This window comes from Sturnus vulgaris, chromosome 5 (genome assembly GCF_052056855.1).
Source record: "Sturnus vulgaris isolate bStuVul1 chromosome 5, bStuVul1.hap1, whole genome shotgun sequence".
Classification (NCBI taxonomy): domain Eukaryota; kingdom Metazoa; phylum Chordata; class Aves; order Passeriformes; family Sturnidae; genus Sturnus; species Sturnus vulgaris.
The window spans coordinates 24,723,377-24,742,170 of NC_142247.1; the positions used below are offsets into that span (position 1 = coordinate 24,723,377).

The window sequence follows — 18,794 nt, forward strand, 5'->3', positions numbered from 1 at the left end:
GAGTTTTTGTCAGGAGAACTTGCCTAGGATGTTTCCTTACCTAAGCAGCTGATACTTGTCCATACCAACACATCCTCAGGCCATCTGAGGCCATAGCTGGAAAGAGTCAGCTGACTCCTGTAGTTTGCAGTAACTGTACACCAGAAAGCCTTTGTGGCTCATGTTGGTTCCTTTTCTTTCCATGTATAGATATTACATTGATTTAGGATTAGAGATAAAGGGGTGAGGAGGGAAGAAAGTATGATATTTTTTTTCCAGCTGCATAGGACTAATTATTGATTATTTCCATCCTGTACAAACCTGGAAAACGTGAGGGCAGTTCATGAAAGTAATTAATATGGTCTGCTTTTGGCTCAGATTATAAGTGTCTAATCTGACAGACTGATATGTACACTAGATATATTATCTTCTGCTGGTTTTTAAGGAAATCATTCAATATTGCTTCAAAAAAACCACAAGTCAGTAAATATGATATCATGGACCCTGGCATATTATGTTTTAATTTGTCCATACACAAGGCAGTCCTTAAAGAGACATTTATGTTGTCTGCACTTTCCACATTTCTGACTTGCCTTATCTTGAAGATTGAAACCCAGAAAGGGTTCATATTCTTGTGTCCATTGGCCCAAGCCAATGGATGGCCATGATACCACTTTTCCATAGTCCTCTTGAATCTTGCTTTTACAGGACAATCAAATTCCAGAAATCTTGTGTTTTCCTAACTTGTGATTATTGTGGAAAAAGATCCTGAAATATTCAAAGGCTTTAATCTGTTAGTCAAGGCACTCAGCTAGCCGTTCTGACTTGTCCTAACGAGGAGATGAGGGGTTTTGGTTTGTTTAAGGAGGGGCTGGTGAGGGTTTCCACATAAGAGGTCAGCTCCAAAGAAATTGAGATGTCTTAAGAACGCAACATGAAGTCAATTGGAGATGATAGGTTGGATTCCAGAAGAAAAAAGTATCATCTTAGCAGAGCACTAGACTAAAGCAAGTTTTCCCAAGTCCCAGTACCATGGTAATACTTCTTGCAGTCTGGGTAGTAGGAAATTTATGGGAGTATAGGTAAGCTTATGTTTCTAGTCCTTTGGCCTCCTGTTGAGCCACTACATGGAAGTGCATTTGAAAAGGTCTGCTAAGTTTTTAGTAGCTTCATTTCCATTTGTCAGACACTGTAAACCAACTTTCTTCTGCTGCAAAATCACTTCTAGCCTTTCCCTAACCTCTCCCCTGCAAAAAAGTTAATTCTGTCAGTGGTTGTGTTGTATCCAGCTGTTTCCCCTTCTCTCACCTTTTCCATACAACAGTTGTTATATAGCTGTTTATCAGATTTGGAAAGCCATGCTCTCAAAACTGATGAATTTCACCCTGTTTATTAATTCATCAACTCCACAAATTGGTCAGCTACCTATCTCGAGCATCTATTTATTTTTTGAGAAATTTTGCCTTTCAAAGTATTCTTTGGAGAAAGTAGGCAAGAATTTTGCTCCCCAATTATAAGATTACTGTGCATATTCCTGTCTCTTCAAGAAAATGGGCAGAAATAAGTAGCAGCAAATTTTTTAGAAGACAGAACTACTCCATAAACAACTGAGACGGGTCTATTGCAGTGCTCCTTTGGTATATAAGGTTTTAAAGCAAACAGTACAATACATTCAATGCCACAGTCTTTCAGTCTGCTAATGACAATAATTATCATTGTGACAACCATAATGATGTGCCTGCCTTCAGTTAGCTAAAGTGAATTATTACTGAAATACGATGCGGTTGAAAAATCCTAATACCATAAATTTTGTTTCCCATGAAAAGTTTATGTATTTCCCAGAGTTATTTTCATCTCTGCTTACAGGGGTAAAGTCAGAATGGAATTAGAAAGGGAAATGCAACTTGGGAATCTGCTGTTGCCGCTCTCATTTATGTTCGTGCTGCTACTATAATGGAGCTGCTGCAGTTTAGGGAATCTGTTACTTGGAAATGGACATTATATCGTTTTCTTAATATGAAAGACGTCTGTTCTTCAAGGAGTGATTGTACCAAGTTACACTAACCCTTAACACTGGGAGGAGAGACTTCCTGGCAAGTATCCCGTTGCTGGCAATGGGACTCGCTGCTGCTACTAACTTCAAGAGAGGCTAAATTAAACCACACTTTATTTGTGAGGACACCTGACCTGACCGTGTGGCTATGTGTTGTATTTGTATGTTGCGGTGTATGAGATCAGATATTGCCTATAAGGACTTTTTCATGTACTAGCTGTCTTTAGTGGATCAGGTAAACTGTTGTTCAGAAGAAGACACTTAAATCTGTATGCAGTACAGTAGTTTTATTTGGGTTTTGCTTTAACACTGAATACATTCTCTGTGTTTGATGCTGCCCTTAAACATAATCAATTTTGTGCTGTCTCTTCACATCACAGATTTTAAGGAATAATTACAAGTAACCATCACATTTCACTCCAGCTTTGTGATTAGAAAACACTTTTCTTTTAAGTTTTGGTGTGGGTTGTCTTTCTGTTGTTTTGGGATTTTTTAAAAGTAATTTTAACCCTTACAATCTTGCATCTTTTCAGGCAAATAAATTATTTATATATAGCAGCTCGCTTTTAGTTATTTAATTTTTTCCCCCTTTTTAAGCTGCAGTGAAACCCTTGTCTCCTGTAGAACCATTGAAGCTAATAAATAATGTGGAATCACATGTGAATTCAGATACAGAAAAGCAGGACTGCAGCCAAAGCTGTGATAAATCTGAAGAAAAATACTCTAATCCAGAAGTGAATGCTGCTGATAAAAGCAGGACAGAATATTTGTATGAAGATCCTGAGATGGAGAAAAACAAAGACAGTACTGCAGATAAAGATGTTTCTACGGGGGCTGAAGAAAGAATGTATTATCAGTGTGAAGGGGATGCTGAAGAGCTCAAGCCAAGCAGTGTGGATGGAGTAGAGGCTTCACAGCCTTCCTCTAAGGATGCATTACATTCAAAAATCAAGGATAGGCTGGCCCAGCTCCACATATCAACAGATTTTAACTTCACATCTGGTCTGGCTGCACAAGTTGCTGCCAGGTCTTTCACTTTTACTACAATGCAGGAAGAGACTTTTGGAGATGATGGGGAGGAGGAAGAGGAGGAGGAGGAGGAAGAAAAGACACAGGAGAATGAAGACCTTGTGGAGAACTGTGAAAATGAAGAGAGAGGCTCTGAAAGTGAAAGAAAAGTATAAGTCTGAGCTGAACTTTATTAAATCGACAGCAGGCAGTTTGATGGAAAAAACTAAGGTGGGGGGTTGAAGCTGAAAATACTGGATGGAAAAAAAAGGAGACCTAAATATAATACATCATGTTCCCTAAGACTGATACACTAAATAGGACTTCTAAGTATGTTGAAAAATTGCAGGTAAGAGAAGTTTAGGCTGCATCCAAGAAATAGATGGGCTGTTCCCTTTTTAAAATCCTAGTGATGGGGAATTTACCTTTGTGTTTTCTGTTTTATTTATTTATATTATGACATATTGTAGTTGTTTCTAAAAAGAAGGAAAAACAATGTTTTGATTTACAACAGACTCCGGTTTTTTGCTCTCTGATTCTTTTGTCATGGTATCAATGTTTGTTCCAACAAAAAAGTCAGGACATTTCTTTTGGAAGAAGCTGAACTGTTCCCTGTGATCTTCCTCCACCACTTTTGTTTCACTTCTTGTGTCTGCAGTGCATTGGCTAAGCCACAATAGGCATTTGTGATTCTCTGACTAGTGATGTGGCACCCAGCTAAAATGTAGAATTTTAAATAAAAACTTGAAAGAACTAGTATTTGATGTATCCTGGGGTATGGGGCTGAAATAGTATAAAGTTAGTCATGCTTCATATTAAGGTTCACTTAGAATTTTATGAAGGGTTAATAAATGATTTCTGCAAGTTTGTAATTCGTGTTAGAGAAATGTGTTGCAAGTAAATTTTAGGGAAGGTTATAAGCACATCAGTAGAAAGTACTATAGACAGCGAGAAACTGTATGTTGGATTGACAGAGATGAGAAGTAAACACCTATTTATTAAGCCAGCTGTTAATTGTTTATTAACCTTTTGTAAACTGAACCTTAATGTAATTGTTTGATTTGATATAATGATTGATTGTACGTTTTTGTTTATGTCTTGAAGTAATTTTCTTAAAGGACATTATCTGAGAGCTTAATAACATGCAGTATTTTGTTTGAACACCATACTTGCTTTTCACTAATGTTCTTTCACTTTTCCTCAGATCACAACTTTAACCTATGGGATTACAAATCCACGAGAGAACTACAGTTGTGCATTTTGTTTCTTGTAACTTAGTTAACTGATGGTGAAGTCTGGATGTTTGGTATGAGGTTATGCAAGTTGCTTTTTTCTCTGTGGTGGTGTTAGAAGGAGCAGGAAACTGATGCTCACCTCACAGAGGAGCTGGTTAATGGTTTCATTGCCCGCTCTTCCTTTTGCTCTCTGGCACAAAATGAAGCCAAGCTCCTGTGTCTCTAATGGTGAGAGCACCACTTCTTTGTGTGGAATACTCTACTTGGACCCAGATACACTTCCAGGACAAAGCACTGCATCAGTTACTTAAGAGTATTTATTAGGTTTTCAAGATTCTATAGAGTAAAGGGCTTTTTAGATGCTGGTAGTGTAGAGCAGTATCTTTCCTAGGATGGTGTCATGGAAAGTGGGGAAGGTAATGCAGTTTAAGGTGGAACTCTTGACAGTATGTCAGAAAACAAGTGTTTTCTTTCAGCTCTCTGGCTTGTATTAGTGATTTTGCATGAACACTGTGAAATATGTGGACTTTTTCACAGATGGTAAAGAGAGAAATATCAATTGATAGAGAAGGGACGATGACTTACAGTGTTCTTTCACTGTATAGTGCCTGTCTTCTCCCTCACACACAGGTTTTGGGAAGAAAATGTTTTGCTGTTTTTCATTGACCAGTAACACTGTGTTCTGTGCCCTTTATTTTGTGTAAGTGACTAGAAGCTGAGTGGTTGATGTCTTGAGGAGGTTGTATAAAAAAAAAAAGATACTTTTCATAGTATATTCAGAGATAAGCTTCCTCTTAGTGGTAGAGTATATTCTTCTGTAACTAAAGATTAGGCTAAGATGATGAAACACTTTTATTTTCTCTGACGTAAGAAATTTTTTTTACCAAGTCTAGAACAGCTGCTTTGGATAGATTGTGTTTGAAGCATTGTCCATGCTTCTGAAGAAGTCTTCCTCATTCTTGACTTGAGATCCTTGAGTTCACAAAGTGCCCAGATAATTTTTGTTCCTAGCTAACTGTTCTGACTGCCTAAATATATCTTCCCTTAATATTTTTCCATGAACTCATCCACCATCATCTCATGATCTGATGTTGTGTATCCCAGAAAGGGTACTCCTGACCTTTTTCTATGGGATCCAAATCATAGTTTACAGTGTGTATGGCTATGATACCAACCTGGAAATATGATCAGATTTAGGATATTAATTATCACTGTGCTCACAGTTTCAGATGAAGTCAGTAGCAGCCTGGGTTGCATTGGTATTGGAATCGGTGACAGATCTCACATTTATAAAAGCTGCTATTTCTTTAAATCCTTTGTTGCAGTCCTTAGTAAAAATCCTGGAGAATCTACTTTGGTGGCTCACTTGGGACCTAGTTTTATTATGCTGGTCTTGGTAATGAAACTGGCCTAAAATTACCCATCCATTGTGAGTTGTTTATTTTCATCCAGCAGATAATGTTAACACGAGATTTTGTGGCCATGTGATAAAACAGCTCATGAGTCCGCCTGGGTGAAAAATTTACCCTTTTTAGGCCTTTTTGCTTTTCACCATTCTTATTGCAGCAATGCAGTAACAGTGGTTACCTCCAAACAGCTGTATCAGCACACTGTGTTGCTGGTCTGAGACTCAGGATTGCCCACATTTACATTATTGGCAAAGATGGTTTAATGTGAAATCACAGCTTTGACATTAGACATGGTTATGATCAAACTATGAATTTTTTGAGGAAGTCCTGATCCTACTTTGAACAAATAGATTTTCTACAAGCAGTTTAACTTATTTCCATGGTCTTACTTAATGCAGTCTTGGAAGTTGCCCATATGAACACCTGGACTCACTTGTTTTCCCTGCCTCTCATCACCTCTGTATAAAACAGCCATCAGGTCATTTATTTTGATCTATTTATTATTTTCCCTGAAGAAAAATACTGCTAACAGTGTACAGTCCACAAAGCCTGACTTCTCTTGATTTGATAACCAGGTTTCATCTGTGTATGTCATATGCTCTGTTATGATCCAGATTTCCTCATAATTATGTCATTTGAAATGACTGTATATACATGCTGTAGGTTCCTTCACGAACCTGACAGACTTCTTGGCATAATTTATTGCTGCCTTTAAAATAATGTTTATGAACACACCGAAGTGTGCATTAGCTCTAATGAGTTGTCTTAATATATTGAGCATGTCAAGGTCTGAGTGCTGTTCTGTGTTCTTTGGCTCGTTACCCAAGATAGGGATTTTTGTGAAAACAGAACATTTGCTTCTTAGAGCTTTGTAACTTTTTGAAACATTTAGCAGGAAGTCCATACTAAATTATGGGTTATGATGAAGAATAGCAGCAGCCAAAATCCTTTGTGAAGAGCAGAGTTAGCTCTTCACAATAAATGCATTTTCCCTATACCATTTCTAACTAGTAGTTCTATGAAATAAAGAAACAAGTAATTATATAGGATTAAATAATTTCTTCTCCTTCTGTCCTTCCTGGAAAGCACTCCAAAGACACTATTTGTTTCTTGGATTGGATTGCAGTCTAACACTACCTCTTTTTATATTGCTTCACTTTACAGCTAAAGATCTAGGTAAAAGCTTAAAACTAGGCAAAGATCTGTGATAAGAAAGTAACTTGTCCCTTTTGTTAAGTGTATGTATTCATGACAGAAATTAAGTGGTTGTGTCATGGAAGCAAATGTAGAAAGTTACAGATAAATAGAGCATCTTTCAAATGCAATTAAATGTGCCTCTGTCAACTACAGGCAAGATTTGCAAACATGAAGGCTTCTGCCATCAGTCACAGAAATGGAACAGTTTTACTCCCAGCAGAGGATTGCTGGACATGACTGAATCTTGCACTTAGATTTATAAATGCAAGATGCAATCTGGTAGAGTAGCCACTTTTACTGCAATTTCTGTCTTTGTCCCGAGCACACCTGTCTCTATGTGAATATTTGTTACAATATTGGAAATTTTATGTTTATCAGAAGCTGCAAAATTTGCAACTTTCTCATTAATTTGTTTAGTAATAAAAACCCAGTTACATAGTGGACTGCATGGAGTTGTTTGCCTGCACTGAGTTTTGTAATCTTGTAGGTTATCCCTTTCTTTTTTTTTTTCCTTTTCTTTTTATCCAACAAGAGGACAAGTACACTAAACTGCCCTTGTCCTTTAAACTATTTGGTGAAGGACAGCTGTTGTTCTGCAAGTGGCTTGTTCCCAGGGCTAATTGCTTTTTTAGAATTAATAACTTTCATGCTATCTCACCTGAAAAAGCAAGCAGAGTGTGAGAATGGCACTTGGTCATTGTAAAGGGCCAGGCTGCTCTGGGATCTTGTCTGTGACAGGGACTAAGCACATGCAGAGAGAAGCCTATATTATATTGATACTTCTCCAGGCTATTCCTCACCAATTTGTGGCTCAGGGACTTCTTGACCCAGTGGTGGTGGGTGTCAGCTAAACAGGTTCTGATGGAATCCTTTTCCATAGATTTGCTCAGCCTCATGTTTGATCAATTATTCCTAGTTCCAGTGCCAGCATGTGGTCATCTTTACATAATCATTACAGTCTTGTACTCACAAGATGTGTCAATAAAATTTTGATGTTCCACTTTCCTCAGTCCTTCTGCAGAGGTCATGTTTTCTGCCTTTTGTTTGCTTTCCTTAGAAATCTCTCCAGTTTTGGATGTATCATGACCAAAGTGTGGTGCAGTATTCCAGACTAACCTCAGCAGTACAGAGTAATAATCACCTCCCATAAAATACCAAGCCATTCAAATATATTTGAGTCCATATAGAAAGAAAAATCTTTTCAGATCTAGCTATTAGGATGACAAATGAAAATATTTGGTCTGATGGAGGAGAAATATTTATTCACTGTCAGCAGGATTTGGCTGGACAATGTTTTTCTTTGCTAACAAAACAAAAAGTTGTTAAAACAAAATGATCTCTCGACAGCTGCCACCTGGTCTAACAAAAACTAAAGACGCCAAACAACACTTGTTGAAATTTCAGCTTGACTTTTCAGAGCTTTTTTGGTCTCTGATGAATAAGCATGTATTGCAAAATATCACAAAAGAAACATGGCAGTGGATATATGGATATCAGAGATCAAACCAAAGGCCTCTGTGGCTAATTTTTAAAATGCTTGGTGATGTGCTTTATTCATTTTCTCATGATATTTAATTCGCTCTTGTATAAGTGTTTATTTTGCCACCTTGGATTTTAAATACTAAAAAATACATTTGATTTGTTTGACTTGGAAATTTGTGCAGAAATCAGATAAGAGGTAATGGTTGTGTATGTGTGTAAGTGTGATGGGACATAGTCATAGCTAGGGGTGAAATCTACCTCCCATGAACTTTGCTTTGTAGATGGATAAAGCAATCTGGCTTGAGCTACAGCTGGATGTGAAACTGTTCTTGATGTGCTGCCTCCCCTTTGACACTGCCGTGGCTCAGGTTATTGGCAGCTTATCAGAACACAACTTGGCTCAACAGGGTGAGTGCACTGTTAGCCCATGTTACACTTTCTGAAAAAGTGACTACAATTTAGAAGGCAAGGAAAAAGTGTCTCTGTTTCAAAGTGGCTTATTGTAAAATGGTTGAATGGGACCAAAACTTGAATACTTTCATGTGATCAGCATATTTTGACCTTTGTACCTTCTCAGCTTTAAATCTTAGAGGCCTAATGGACAGTTTGCTTTAGGGGATGCAATTCTATGAAAGCTTAAATCACTTCATTGCTGTGTAATCCCAGTCCCTCCTCTAGGCTGGCTTTTGTAACCACTCAGTGATTTAGGATATGGATAAGACTGGAAGTGCATCCATGCTTTAACTTGCAGCTGGCTTCCTCCATCCTAATGAGGATGATGCCACTCATTCTTTTCCTCACTAATTTTGATTCCTTTAGTTATTGTTGTTCTTGAGGCTTAGGCTGCCCAAGATCATTTGTGTCTTATTCCCCAAAGTTTCTAGAAACTGTTTATGATACTGCAAATAAAACTGAAATTATTGTGCATGGTTTTTTTTCTACCTACTCCTTTCATCCTTCTGGACCTTCTGACACCCATGGTCCTCTCTCTTTACCACCAGTCTTAAGAGGTTCAGATTTTAAAATAACACACAAATTCTTTTTACATGTATTTGTAACAGGAATGACTAGATCTAGAGTTATGTACTGACTTCCTCACTTGAAAACTGAAACAGAAGGCAGGAACCATAATCGGGAGCATACAGTCAAAACAGAAACAGTAATTTATACCAGCTCAAATTTATACCACACTCTTGGAATATATTGGCTCTTACGAGTAATTCTGGCTTACTGAAAAATATTTTAAAGCATTTTAAAAATAACTGCAATTCTAGTACAAGGTCCCAAAATAAAGTGTCATTAGTTGGCTTGATTTGTGCTCAGATCTTAATATTTAAAGATTGCTTCCTGACCTTCTCCAGCTGCATGGATGAGAACTGAAAATAATCTCAGATTTCCAAAAGAGAGTGACCAATCCTTTCCGTTACTTTGTGCTATTAAAGAAAGGTCCATTCCTAAACAAACAAAAAGAGAAATGTCAGTGCTCAATATCTTCAGTAGCCATTACTGACAGAGAATTATGCATTTGATCTCAATAGAAGCACCAAAAATGTAGGCTATTTATGATGTTTGATATCTGTTTCAATAATAACGATAATAATAATAAAAGGCTTTAACTGTATTATGAGATAAAAGCCAGAAATCTGCAAACTGTCCTGTAGATCTTTCATCCACAGGCACAGCTGGTGAAATTTAAACAAGTTCATGCTGGCTGTTCCTGCACTGCTCAGTCTGACATTGTAGTCCAAGTTTTTCATGTCCCAGCATGGGTGTTCACGGGTGGTCTGCAGGCACCTGTGTGCTTAAGGTCTGCAAAGCCAGCAGTGGTCACAGAACAGTGCTGAGTGAAACCTAAATAGGAACAGGATGCTTCACAAACATTTTGGGTTTATTGTCTGTCTTCCTCTATTGCAGCATCCATGCCATATGCAATCCCACTTGTGAACTTTTTCCTTCCCACTTTTCATATGCCACACAAACCAATTGGAGAGGGTTTCATAGTTTGTTTCTCACCTATGGGACTATCTGTAATGCATCAGGTAAGTTATCCCCAAAAGAAACTTAAACATTGGTGGCCAAACTGCAAAAGATGAGTCCTGGGCTGGAGAAGCTCTTCTGGTTTGACCACTTATGCAAAGGGTTCTCCTGAGGTGGGTGACCACAGGAGTGCTGAGCTAGGTGCAATGACTCTGCAGGAGTCTTTCAAAGCTCCAGTTTTTACTAGGTGTGTCCTTTTCTCTGATTGTCTCTCTCTTCCCTCTTAGCTGCCTTCAGCTGTTCTCCAGTATTCTGTTGCCAACTGCTGAGGAATTTGACCACTTTTTTCCTTTATTTTTGAGGCCTTTGTCTAAACTTTATGAAATGATAGGCTAAAGCGAATCCACACCAAGATGCTGCTGTGCATTCTTAGTCAGAAACTCATAAATAGAAGGGTTCTTAGGTCTGGTGCAATGTCTGTCCTGACATTCCTTCCAGGAAGCTTTGACCTACATTTCAACCTGGCTTCCTATTTCTTCCTGGACTTCAGAACATTCACTCCCAGGAATTTCCTTCCCTCCTTAATGATTATAGATGGTAATGCCTCCTCAGCAGGACTGACCCTTGAAAACATGTTCCTCATTACATGAGCATTACTTGTTCTTTCCCACAGGAGGGTGGCACAGTCATGCCTTCCCCTAAACAAGCTTGCTACTTTCAGCAGTAGGAGCTGAACATGTACTCTCCACCTGCTATGCCAATGTACTTTGGCTCCACAGCCACCTGATCTTGAGCTGGGATCTAGCAGTTGTGCTTAAACCTTTCCCACTGGTAAAGAGCATGTGTTTTCAGAATGCAAGTATTACTAAATCTCCCTGAATTTAACCATTTTGAATTTCTACTGAGGAGCATAAACAAATTATTTCTTCATTTAAGAGGTTTGAACAAGCTTTATAAATATATATATATATATGTGTGTGTATATAGGCACACACACTCCTTCATGATGTAAATGTGCATTGTCAGGTATTCTACTGCAAGGCTTTTCTAGCAAAGAAGTTGTATTTTTCTCATATCAAACTATCCAGTTACTTACTTGAAAGGTAAACAAAAATTTAATTCTTGCTATCCAAAGGCAAAAGAATTGTATTCTACCAAGCAGACTGTATGGAAGTATTTCAAACCTGATTTTACATCTTTTATTAGAAGAGCTGCTTCACTTTGTTTTCACTTATCAAGGGATTGTACCCGAGCTGCTGTGAGTGCCTGTATGGCCACTTGCCGTGTCTTATCCATGTTCCTCAACATCTTCTGCCTGTTAAATCTTAGCATTTCCCAAAACAGGGCCTAAAGGCAGCATAGATTGCCAAGCAATCACAGGGAAGGGAAAGAAAAGAATCTTGATAAGCTGCTGCTTAAATGGCTAAAAAATGAGAGCTAAAATGTAAGAGGAAATGTTCAAAAGAACAAACTGCAGCAAGAGACTTCTGGCAGGGCTACAGAGGGAAAACACATGATACATTCTGAAGTTTGCAGACACTGGGAAGGATCCACGATTTCTTGTCTGTGGGGAGAGAGGAAACGCTCACCAGACTGGTAGTCTTCAGCAGCTTTAAAAAAAAGCCTCTATTTTATCTACATTTCATTTCCACAGAAAGACTTGGTGCTGCTGTCTCAAGCTGTGTGTAATCAATCTCTGCCTCTCTTCCTTTAAGTTCTGTGTGGTCAGTCTCCTTCCTTCCACTGCACTGAAAACCCATGTGCTTCGGCTCTATGGAGTCTCCCCTGCACCTGCCCTGCCAGTTGCTGATTCTGCTTTAAACATGGTTCATTCAATCGGCCTCAAGGAGGTTTAGATCAGCAGGTCCTTAAAGCAGGTATGAAGCCTGGGGGCTGGCTGTGCTAGGGCCTCAAGAAGTCAAGTTCTGGGTTGGATGTAGGCAGTAGCAGGAAGACATTCCTGGATGCTGACCTTTTGTTGCAGTATGGTTTCCTGCCTATATTTTCCCAAATTATTTTGTTTCTCTTTTTCGTACTTTCATTTACCTCAATTCTTTTTCCCATGGATATGAATCAGGACCTAAAATCTTTTTTACATATTTAATTGTGTACATCACCAGGATTATTTTTAAGCCATTTTAAAATTTGTGCCTGGTTTCCCCAGTTTCAGAAGTAGATTTCTCAACTGTAATGCTAACCACTTTTAAAATATTTTTGGTTGCTATTATTTCTTCAGCATCTGTAATAAAATTCTGCCTCACTAATGCCTGTATTGTTTTTTCTCTTTATTCTGTATCCCCGACAGTTGCCTAGGTGTAGTGGATATGGCTTATCCATCCTCCAATTAGTAATGATTGAATGGAATAGAGAATGCTTATACAGGGAGGCAAAAATGCTGTATGAGCACTTTGCTTGATTTTTTTATACAGAATTTTATTTATAATTCCACTTTGATACTGAAAATCAAATTAATTTTAAGCAATCCTGGCAAGAGTTTCTGCAGTATATTTTGCTGACTCCTTCGTACAAGCATTTTAGTAATGAGCACTGGTTACTCTTTTCTCAATAAGTGATGACTGAAGAAAGAATGTTTTTCTGCGTGTCATATGCTTCCTATTGTACCTTCCCATCATCCTTCAGAGACCTCTGTACAGTGGCAACTGTTGGAAAAACCCCTTTTAGCATCACCTAAATGCCTGTGTAGGTGGGGCTTTAGGAAAAAAATAATGTGTCAGTTGAGGACACTGGTAGCAGGTAGATCTTTAATCCAGGAATGGGGCTTAGGTGCTCTGCAGGAGATGTTCTACTCTTGTGTGGCACATAAGAGACAGACTTCCTTTGTAGGCTTTGAAAATGCCCAAAGAATGGCAACAGGACAGAGTGGTTCCTTTTATCTGGAGCTTTTTGGTTCCCTGGTAATGCTTAGACTTTTGTATCAGAACTTATCAAAGGCTGTGTTCTGCTGCTGTTAGGAGCTGTGGCTGATGCACACTTCCTCCTGTAAACATTCCCTGATTTGGCTTTAGGGTTAACAGCTATTGACCACTCTTCTCACTTAGGTGTGACCCACTCTTACCTAATTCACATCCCCAGGAAAGCAGGCTTAAAAGGTTACTGAGAAGAAGAGAAATAATTTGATCATGAAAGGCAAGAGCTGAGGCAGGAGTATTTTTTTCTTATTTTTTGATTCTTGCTGCCACATTGGTGCATAATTCATTGTGCAAAAGGTTTTGCTTACTGTTTGCTGTTTTCAGGTTTGTGTGTTTGTTTTCATATTGAATACAGAACAGAACCAATTGCTGCTGTTAGAAGGAGATTTCTGTCTACCAAAAAGGAATCCATTATGTTTTCCTTTACTTGGAGACTTCTTGAATGCTAAATTGTGTGTGTGCATACTTCATAATGTACCATATGCAAATATTCTTCAGGAATTGATACTACCACTTCAGTCAATATTTTCTATGTTAGAACTGTATGTTTCCTATACTGCCAAGAATGTATATATATCTATGAAGACTTAAGATTGTATCTTTTTGAGCAAGCCTCTTTCTTCAACCATCTGAAACTTTCTTCCTGTTTCTCAAGTTTTCTGCTACTTTATTAGATTCCTGTGTTATATTGTGTACTTTTTGTATCAGTTGTATGGCTGTATTTCTTCTTTCTCTCATTAAAACCTGTTCTTCTCATCCTTCTACTGTGCTGCTTCATATTGGAAGTACTCACACCATATCAAGTAACCTGATCTAGTGTAGTGGGTCAGCCTGGGGTGGATCCAGACCAGTCCTAAAAAGCCAGTCATTCAGACTTCTATTATATTGTTCCACTGATGCCAACATGTAATCAACTTTATTTTATTAAGCTTAATTTTGCAGCATAGTCTGTACTTTGTTAATATAGTAAATAAGAAACCTGGAATGGGACTCCCAAAGGTATAAACAAATGGACAAGACACAAAAAATGCACTGAATGATGAAGCCCATAAGTCTTATGGATGGTTGTTTCTGCTTACATTTGCTAAGATATTGGTGGGCTTCCTGAGGGAAGCAAATTTTCAGGAGAGATTTGGAAGAGGATTCCAAGGGCTAATTTTTCCTAGAAATACAGCAGTCAACTTAAGTCAGTCAGTTATCTGTGCCATCTTCATGCTTAATTGATCTTACAGATAAATGAAGAGTAAAAAAATGAATGCAGGTTATTAAAGAAACAGCTGATTTACAAAAATGAAAACGCTGTCTCACAAGAAATCACTCTGTGATAGAGAAATTATAGGTTTTTTTATCTTCCCAGTGAAAAGCAAGATTTTCAGTGTTTCACTGATGCTAATTCCTTAGCAGTGCCATATCTTCCCTAACCTGGAGCTCTCAATAGGATCTCTTCCCCACAGAATGGAACACAGGAGGAAAGAGTTCAAAGGACCTGTACAGAGGGCCCAAGGTATTAAAAGAAAGGAAGTGAACAAAACATGTACATGCACCTGTATGTTGAGTATCTAGCAATTTTTGAGGCTAGATCAGCTGGCAAGATGGGAAAATATCAAAAGCTTCTGGTCTTGGAAACTTATGAATGAAGTTAATCTCATCTCAGCACGATCTTTATAATTATGGTAGAGTATGTGGAAATAGCTATGTCACCTAGCCTTGGTTTTCACACAGACTTCATCACTCTCTCCTTCATTAAAACTATTCCTGTGCCACAGTTGCACCTATGCATGAAAGAACCCCATGGAATGTCCCAGTCCATTTAAGGATTTCTTGTCATGGTGTTGTGGTAGCAAGAAGCAGAAACACACATGTAGAATAACCACGGTGGTTCTGACCACACCTCACATGGGTTATATGTAGGTTTAGATTACGCAAATGCCTGTGTGTGCAACTGCATACATTTGCTATTTGCTTCTGAAATTGCATTTAGGCATGATGCCACAGTGGAAAATATTAAGATAAATTCTAGTGTAGAGAAGAACTAGCACAGGGAATTCCACAGGCCAATGTAGGCTTTTCAATCACTTACAGAAGTGATTACAAAAACACCCAGCCTAAAGCTGATCTGTCCAGACTTCAGTCAAGAACACTTGACTTGGAGAGAAAGCATGGTAGGCCAGTAATTAATGTGTTTGAAAATGCTACTGTTAATTATCTGTTACATTTAATTCCTGACTTCTCTACCTCTCCAATAATTGTTTTGTGTGCACATGAAGTGACAAGCTTCCTTCAGAGATGAATGGACTGCAACTATAATATGTGCCATTGTTTGATATAAATGAAATACATTGTTATGTTAAGTTAAAAGGAAGTCAAAGAAAGAGATTTTCCATTATCTGTCTAAGCTAGCTGAGAGCAGCTCAGCAAGAGACTGCACAATTCACTTTAGCCTGTATTCTGTGTTCTTCTTTGTTGTCACTGTTATCACCTGCTTTTTAGCTATTAACAGTAGCTTAATAGATCATTATCACCATTGCCTGTGTGATGTACTGGTTAAATCAAGAGTGGAAAACAGTGACCTTTGCATTCATTCCAGGCACTCAGAAGTTTCAGTTTGATTACTGGCTTGCATCAGCTTTAAATTGAAAATAATTATAGGGTTCCCAAAAGCCGTGTAGTAAATAAATTGCAGAAGTCGCAATTATTTTCTTTTCCTGCCTGTCTTTATTTCTGCTTTGCAAACTTCTATGAGAGAGACAACTGTTGCAGCATCATGCTTTAGCTCATGGGAATACTCCCTCCAGGAGCTGTATGCTCAGTATGAGGGTGTGAGGTATTTGACCATCTCCTGCTGTTTCTCTAGGTTATGTTTCTAAAGTTTCCCTGCAACTATTAATGAAGTGAAGAAGCTAACTGCTAGAAGACAGCTGGCTAAAGTAATTGCTCCTTTAATTGCAATTAATTTTTTATGACTAGTGCCAAAATATAAATATAACATCCCACAAAACAAGTAAGTCTTGGTCAGATATACAGAAAGAAACGGGGATAAGCCCAGGACCTTCCTCCCTTTTCTTGTTTCCTCCTTCACAGTAACTACCAGTAAAGATTCTGTAACTCAGCAGCTGGGTTTAGACAGCCCAAACTGTTGAATGGGACAGGAAGGAATATACAAGATGGAGAACTTGTAAACATACCAAAAGTGTCCAAGTACTTTGATACTGAGACTGCTGTACTTGCTGCTCTGAGTCACAGTGCTTTATATTTAAGAAACTAAACAAAGAAGCCAAAGGTCTCAAAATTAAGTGATTAAAACCAATGCTGATGGCAAGTAAAATACCTGAACGTGAAATCACTTGGAAGTAACTCGTCATAATCACTCTTTGTCTTAGCTATTTTTTAAGGTCTTTAGTAGATTGGCTGTACCCATTGATAATAGAGTTGGCAAAGAGCAGCTTTCCTTGGATGTATGTCTGCCAAAGAAGAGAACAAAAAAAAATCTGAATTGGCAAGAGTAACCTCTTAATCTAAATGACAATGATAGATTGAAAAACAAAGAGGGTTGTTAGGTAGCCTAACTTACAACTTTATTATGGCTTTATGCTTTCACCTTTCATGACTTATTTGTATAAAATATTTTATTTAAGAATTTAAAATTAAAACTCAGATTCTTCCAGTCCTTCCAAGATTTCCAAAGAGCATACAGGAGTGTACAAAACAAAATTTTGCATACTGCTTCATTAACTATCAAAACCCACTATCCATCCTGGTAACATTCCAGGTTAGGTGTGTCATAACATGACATATTTGAAGATGAACACAGGAAAGTACCTTAGATATAGGAAAAAACTGTTTGTTCAGGTTTTCTCTTTATATGTACACAAAATATTTTTCTTTTACTTGTTGTTGTTGTTTTGTGTTTTTACCATGAAGGAGTGATCCTACTTCTAAACTTTTGTAAGTAGCAATGAACTTTCCTGTTTAAATGCTGTATCTTTTAGGAAGCTTTTTTAGAGAAGAACAGTGACTGAGGTTATTTTGACAAGTGATTATATACCTATAGGAATTAACTAGGCTTAATAGTCAAAGGCCCAAGTTTTCAAAATGTGGGCAAAATCTGAAACTTTAGCAATTCTTTCCCCCTAGAAAAGTGAACCACAAAACTAAAGCTAATTCAGAGCTGTTCAGAAAGATCCAGAAACATTTCCCAACTCTTACTTCCACAGTTTTGAACTTGATTTTGATTCTGAAGTGAATTTCATGATGTCTCAATCATTTGAATGTTTCCTGAAGCCAGTATTTATAGATTACTATCACTTCATGACATTCTCAACAAAGCAGATGAGTTAAAAGCCAAATTAGGTTTTGTGCTGGAATTCTTAAACAAGTTGGGTTAATGATGCATTTTGTAGTAAGATGTCAACAAATGAAAGGAGGCAGCCTTCTGGATTTTTAGAGTGTTTCTATTCGCTTTAGGTTTTAGTCACACTATGACACACTAATCTATGTCCCCATATTCAAAATTACCAGAGCAAGTTCAAATAAGAGAAATAATTTTCCAATATATTGCAAAGACTGTTCCACACAAATATAACATATGGATGATGTCAGACTTAGGGCTTGGGGAAAAGCCTGCTGAAATACTAGATACAAGAAGGAAGGTGAGAGGAATAGCCTTTTCTTGGTCAGTGATGTAGTTGGGCCAGATTCGTGCTGACATGAAGGCCCACGTCATTGTTCTGGCAGTGTAAAGGAGTCTTTGTTTTAGAGAAAATGGGCTGAATTGAATTTGAAGGATCATTTAAGCAAATGTACTATCCAAAGCTGCTTGTATTGTGGGATGTTCCCAGTGTTAAACAACTGGAAACCTCTGGCTTACTTCAGGGAAGCTCTCAGCTTGCAGGACTCTATGAATACTTCAGAGTAATGCATATTCAAGCAACAATCAATGTATTATTCACTAGAAAGAAATCCAGAGGACCACTGAATTGCCTTCATCTTACAGTCATACCATTACGTTTTAATCTTAATATCACCAGTAATGAGCATAACATAGAACATGCTTTTACTTACGGGTAATTGAGAGGGGAAGAAAACATACAATGCGTTTTTCAGTTTTATAGGCAAAAATTATTATAGCATTGTTTTACTCAACACTGAACCATTTTTCTTTCAATTGAGCAGCATTAGTCTCATTACTATGAAGAGCTTTATTTACCTGTGTGAGAGGAGCACACAGAGCAGTGCAGATTTGGAAGTGATGAACAGTTACATCAACATAATACATGCTACATTATGGCAAAGGCCCTCATTTCTCTTTCCTCTTGTTTAAATTCACTGCTGGGAGCTGTGTCAGCATCATAACAAAGGGAATCCTATAAGCTCTCCTTGGGGTATAGTTTTGAGTGTACATCAGCAAGTGGAAATGACACTAGCACTTGGCTTCAGCTACTGTTTCTCTGGCTACATGGACCCTTTTATGTCTGTTCTTCCCCTTGAGGCGAATTCTTACTTATTCATTCTAACTTTCGTGACT

The 18,794-nt window shown here is 38.0% G+C and overlaps 1 protein-coding gene across 2 annotated transcripts in view; it reads left to right on the forward strand.

Annotated features, from left to right (window-relative positions):
* VEZT (vezatin, adherens junctions transmembrane protein) overlaps positions 1–14,026 on the forward strand; it is a 59,565-nt gene extending 45,539 nt beyond the window's left edge. For both annotated transcript variants that reach the window (XM_014889396.2, XM_014889404.2), the window contains exon 12: positions 2,630–14,026. In XM_014889396.2, coding sequence (XP_014744882.2) covers positions 2,630–3,216 — 587 coding nt within the window. In that variant the 3' untranslated portion in view covers positions 3,217–14,026. The remainder of the gene's footprint in view (positions 1–2,629) is intronic.
* Positions 14,027–18,794: the final 4,768 nt, after the last annotated feature.